At 42.0% G+C, this 5870-nt stretch overlaps 1 protein-coding gene across 1 annotated transcript; it reads left to right on the top strand.

Moving 5' to 3' along the window:
• The first annotated feature begins 3061 nt into the window (after nucleotides 1-3061).
• On the top strand, nucleotides 3062-4498 carry LOC116981658 (interferon-induced protein with tetratricopeptide repeats 1-like). The gene has a single exon (XM_033034746.1). It carries the CDS (start codon nucleotides 3065-3067, stop codon nucleotides 4496-4498), a length of 1434 nt encoding a protein of 477 aa, XP_032890637.1. The 5' UTR covers nucleotides 3062-3064.
• The last annotated feature ends 1372 nt before the right edge of the window (nucleotides 4499-5870 follow it).

The raw sequence follows: 5870 nt of genomic DNA, 5'->3' as shown, positions 1-5870 counted from the left end.
CCTGCACTTATTTTCTATGTTTCTATGATTCAGGCTCTAAGCTCAACCTCTTTTTCCAAAATACTACTTGCATTGAAATAAACTCAGCTCAGCCCCTCAGCCCCACCATGTTCATTAAACTGTCCCTGATTGTCCTTTCTTTGGGACTTACTTTTCATAATCTCCATCTTCCCATTAGTCTGACCTGCTGCTCCATTTCCCACCTCACTGACACTCTAAATTCCATCGAGTAGCACTAGAATACTTTCCTATGAGATAGTGGGTTCCTACCAGTTCAGGAGAAACGAATCCTTCTTGTATGGGTCTCACCTACCCTTAAAGGGAGCCCAATGATGAATATACCTGACGCACTCCCTCCTGCACAAGCACCTTAGCCATGTATTGAACTGTACTATCTTTCTATTTCTTGCCTCATTAGCACGTGGTATGGGTAGTAATTTGAGGTTACAACATGGATGGTGTAGACAGAACCTTTTTCCCAGGATGGAAATGTCCAACACTACTACATGGCTATAAGGTGAGAGGGGGATCCTGGATAACATGGAGGTCCTACACTTAACCTACTACCCAACTCCCAAAATTGCAGGACCTCATCTCCCTTCCTAAATATGCCATTGCCACCAACCTGGACAATCAACTCTGGGGACTCACCCTCCCCTCTCAGAATATCCAATGTACTCTCCCAGTCATCAATGACTCCAGCATTAGGGAGACAACTCACCATCCCAGAGTCTTGCCTGGAGACTGCTTCAATTCAGTTAGAAAATAAGCAAATGCAGCTATGCAATTTCGTTCAAACCAAGTGTTTGAATGGCAATAAAAGGCATTCTATTCTATTATATTGTCTAATCTGCTGACTACAGTACATTCAGAAAGTATTAAGAACCCTTCACTTTTTCCACATTTTGTTACGTTACAACCTGTGTTACGTTACAGCCTGGTTTGGGAACTGTTCAGCAGCTGACAGAGCAGCTCTCCAGAGGGTGATAAAAACTGCCCAGGGTATCATTGGACTCCCCCTGCCCCCTCTGGAGGACATTTACCACTCCAGATGCCGCAGCAGGACCTGTAATATCGTGAAAGACATTACACATCCTTGTCACAACCTTTTCACACTGCTGCCCTCAGGTAAAAAGGTACAGGTCGCTAAAGTCACGCGCTGCCAGACTCAAGAACAGTTTTACCCATCAGCAATCTTGGAACTGAACTCTGTCTCGGGAGCGGGTTATGGGGAAGGAGGGGGGGTGGGAGACAGTGTTAATTTATGTAAATGTGAATCCATGGGTGGGTTTGGGGAGGGAGGGAGTGTAAAAAGTATGAGTATGTGAATGTTTGAAGTTCTTTTAAATGGAGAGACACAGTAATCTCGTTGTATGTGACACATGCAATGACAATAAAGCATTCTATCTATCTATCTATCTATCTTATTTTAAAATGGATTCAATTATTTTTCATATCATCAATCTACACACAATACCCCGTAATAAAAAAGTGAAACAGGTGTTTAGAAATGTTGGAAAAGTAATAAAAAATAAATAACTGGAATATCACATTTACATAGGTGTTCAGACCCTTTGCTATGACACTCAAAATTGAGCTTAGGTTCATCCTGTTTCCATTGATTATACTTGAGATGTTTCTACAACTTGATTGGAGTCTATCAGTGGTAAATTAAATTGATTGGACATGAATTTGAAAGGCACACGCCTGTCTATATAAGATCCCGCAGTTGACAGCGCATGTCAGAGCAAAAACCAAGCCATGAAGCTGAATGAATTGTCCGTAGACCTCAGAGACAGGATTGTGTCGAGACACAGATCAGGGGAAGAGTATAAAAAATGTCTGCAGCATTGCAGGTCCCGAAGAGCACGGTGGCCTCCGTCATTCTTAAATGTAAGAACTTTGGAATCACCAGGACTCTTCATAGAGCTGGCTGCCCGGCCAAACTGAGCAATTGGGGGAGAAGGGCATTGGTCAGGGAGGTGACCAAGAACCCGATGGTCACTCTGACAGAGCTCCATAGTTCCTTTTTGGAGATGGGAGAACTTACCAGAAGGACAACTATATCTGCAGCTCTCCACCAATCAGGCCTTTATGGTAGAGTGGCCGGACGGAAGCCACTCCTCAGTAAAACGCATATGACGGCCCACTTGGAGTTTGCCAAAAGGCACCTAAAGGACTCTCAGACCATGAGAAACAAGATTCTCTGGTCTGATGAAACCAAGATTGAACACTTTGGCCTGAATGCCAAACGTCACGTCTGGAGGAAACCAAGCATCACTCATCACCTGGACAATACCATACCTATGGTGAAGCATGGTGGTGGCAGCATCATGCTGTGGGGATGTATTTCAGCGGCAGGAACTGGGAGACTAGTCAGGATCGAGGGAAAGATGAATGAAGCAAAGTACAGAGAGATCCTTGATGAAAACCTGCTCCAGAGCATTCTGGACCTCAGACTGGGGTGGAGGTTCACCTTCCACCAGGCCAACAACTTTAAGCACACAGCCAAGACAGTGCAGGAGTGGCTTCGTGACAAGTCTGTGCATGTCCTTGAGTGGCCTAGCCAGAGCCTGGACTTGAACCCGATCGGACATCTCTGGAGGGACCTGAAAATAGCTGTGCATTGATGCCCCTGAGAGAGCTTGAGAGGATCTGCAGAGAAGAATAGTAAAAATTACCCAAATACAAGTGTGCCAAGCTTTTAGTGTCATACCCAAGACGACTTGAAGGCTGTAATCGCAGCCAAAGGTGCCCCAACAAAACACTGAATAAAGGGTCTGAATACTTATGTAAATGTGATTTTTCAGTTATTTATTTTTAATTTCTTTCCAAAAATTTCTAAACACCTGTTTTAGCTTATTTATTACGAGGTTTTGTGTGTAGATTGATGATAAAAAACAATAATTTAATCCATTTTATAATGCTGTAACATAACAAAATGTGGAAAAAGTGAAGGGGTCTGAATACTTTCTGAATGCACTATATTTGTGAGATTGGGATAGACCAGTTTCAGGTGACCTGACATGGAATTTGATGAATTTTCTTCTCTTGCAGCAGCAGAATGGGAGATTTATTGAAAGAGAAGCTCGATCAGCTTCAGTGTCACTTCACGTGGGGCCCACAGAAGGAGGCCATTGACCTGGAGGATATGATGTACAGATTACAAGATGCCATAATCTTTGCAAATAAATATCAAGCCGCATCCTACAACCAACTCGCTTTTGTAAACTGTTTGCAAGGCAACAGTGAGGAAGCTATTCAAAACTTAAAGGAGGCTGAAAGGATTCTGAGGGAGAATCACAAAGATGCATTTGAAAGAAACAGCATCGTCACCTATGGAAACTTTGCCTGGGTGCATTACCACATGGGACAACTGGCCAAGGCCCAGTCCTACCTCGACAAGCTGGAGATGATCTGTAAACTGCTCACTGATGGTACTCGCTATACAGCAATGATACCTGAAGTGTATGGGGAGAAGGGGTGGTCATTGTTGAGTTCTACAGCTGTATACTATGAGGAGGCTATGAAATGTTTTGAGAAAGCTCTGGAGGAAGATCCCAATAACACGGAGTGGATCATGGGCAAAGCAACTGTTCTGTTTCGTCTGGAAGCATTTTCTGGAACCCCAGAGAGTCATGAATGGGGTCAGTCAGTGAAGTATCTGCGGCGTGTACTGGAGCTAGATCCAGATGATTCAATGGCCATGGTGCTGCTGGCCTTAAAATTGATAGGACGCAGTAAAAGGGAAGAAGCAAATAAATTAGTTGAGCAAGCATTGCAGAAGCCCAGTATGGATCCATATGTGCTTCGCTATTCGGCAAAATTTTACAGAAGGGTAGGAGCAGTGGAGAAAGCAGTCAATCTATTGAAGCAAGCGTTAGAATTAACTCCACACTCATGCTTCTTGCACCACCAAATTGGAATGTGTTATAGAAGTAAACTGAACAAGCTTGGTAATAGAAATTCTCGCAGCCCCGCAACTCAGCAGCAAACTGAGTTGATCCGTCAATGTAAATATCACTTTGGAAAAGCCTCTGAGTGCCGTCCAAGTACAGCTGTTAGACCAATGCTGGACTTTGCAGATATTTACATAAGAAGTGAAGAGTATTCTAAGGCAGAGGAGATCTACAATAATCTGGTGAAATTGGAGGGCATCCGTCCAGAAAACATACAGCAGATATGTTTACAGGCTGGGTCATTTGAACTGTATCAGAAAAGATCGGAATCAAGGGCCATCAGCCTATTTGTGAAAGGAATGAAGATTGAATATGAATCAAGAGAACGGAAAAAGTGTAAGGAAAAATTGGAGATGTGGGCAGATAAAAAACTTTGCTATGCTCCACGTGACAGCACAGCTCTTGGTGTGAGAGGGTTACTGTATCAGCTGGCTGGGAACAAGTCCAGGGCTATTGAATACTTTGAAAAGGCCTTGGAGATTGATCATGAGAATGAAGAATATCTGTGTGCTCGTTCAGAATTACGTCATAATCATTGAGGACCACAAGGATGCTTATAATATGCACCGATTTCATCTGATCTAAGGATAAGTTTGGTGATGTGTGTGTTTTACTAATTATATTCTGATAGCATCTTCTTTGAATGAAGGCTTTACTTATGAGTGTGAAGTTTTCAAAAATGATCTTGTGCTTCATTTAAACATTTTATTTTAATTATTCTACTTTTAAAAATAATAACACCTCAAGCACACCAATCAAATGGGATTTAGTTATGTAAGTGTGGAATTTGTGTTTATTGTGGAAAGATGGGAATTGGTAAATGGCAGCACCAGGAACCAGATATCGTTGAGGCTCCTGGCAAGTTTCCTCATCTGAGCCTTTCACCTTAATCATTTTACTCTTTATTTTTTCTTGTTTCTCAATGCACGATTATAACTTTGGAATGATTTAATTTTCAGGATCATTATAAGATGTCCTACATTGACATGTCTATTAATTAAAGCTTCAAAGCAGAGATTAGTTCTGCTACAACCAAATCATAGGAACACAAACAACAGATCCTTAAAGTGTGCATCCTACTGCTGGGGGTGTTGGAGGAAAGGCTGGGGAGGGGGTCTGTTGGGGGAGGGGAGGGTACCAGGATAGTTAATGGAATTTCAAGAGATGATATTATTGACAAAGGAAAGATTCAAGTTTACATTATTAGGCATAATAATTAATAATCAAGGACAATGTAGCTACCAAACTCTAATCCATTTTGAAAATACTAATGGATTCGTAATGGAGCCAGAAATTGGAAGTAATTAATGGAAAGATGAACCCTTCCATGTGGCCATCCCCAACAGTGTGGCTATAGCCAGATGGCATTCCTGTAATACTTTGTACTATAATGACTATAATACTTTATACTCTGTAACTTTGGCCAGAAACATGGCGACTCTTTGTGTACTTTGTGTATTGTATGCAAAATAAAGAATTTCACTGCATCCAAGTACGTGTGACAATAAAGTATCATTCAATTATTGAATCGTTCAACCCTCTGTGTAAAAAAACGTGCCCCGCATATCTCCATTATACTTTACCCCATCACCTAAAAACTATGCCCTCTTATGTTGGACATTTCCAAAAAGATTCTGACTGTCTGTCCTAACTATGCCTCTCATAAGTATATATTTTTCTATCCTCTCATCCTCCGGTGTTCCAGAGAAAATGATCCAAGTCTATCCAACCTCTCCCTGTAGATGAAACCCTCTAATCCAGGCAACATTCTGGTAAACCTCTGCACTCTTGCTAAAGCATCCAAATGTTTCCTGTAATGGGGCCACCAGAACTGCATGCAATTGCAGACAATTGTGGACATAGCCCAGACCATCATGCAAACCAACCTTCCTTCCATTGATTCCATCAATA

Source organism: Amblyraja radiata, chromosome 15 (genome assembly GCF_010909765.2).
Source record: "Amblyraja radiata isolate CabotCenter1 chromosome 15, sAmbRad1.1.pri, whole genome shotgun sequence".
Classification (NCBI taxonomy): Eukaryota; Metazoa; Chordata; class Chondrichthyes; order Rajiformes; family Rajidae; genus Amblyraja; species Amblyraja radiata.
Note: the sequence above shows the minus strand (reverse complement) of the source record. Positions and strands in the feature narration are given on the sequence as shown.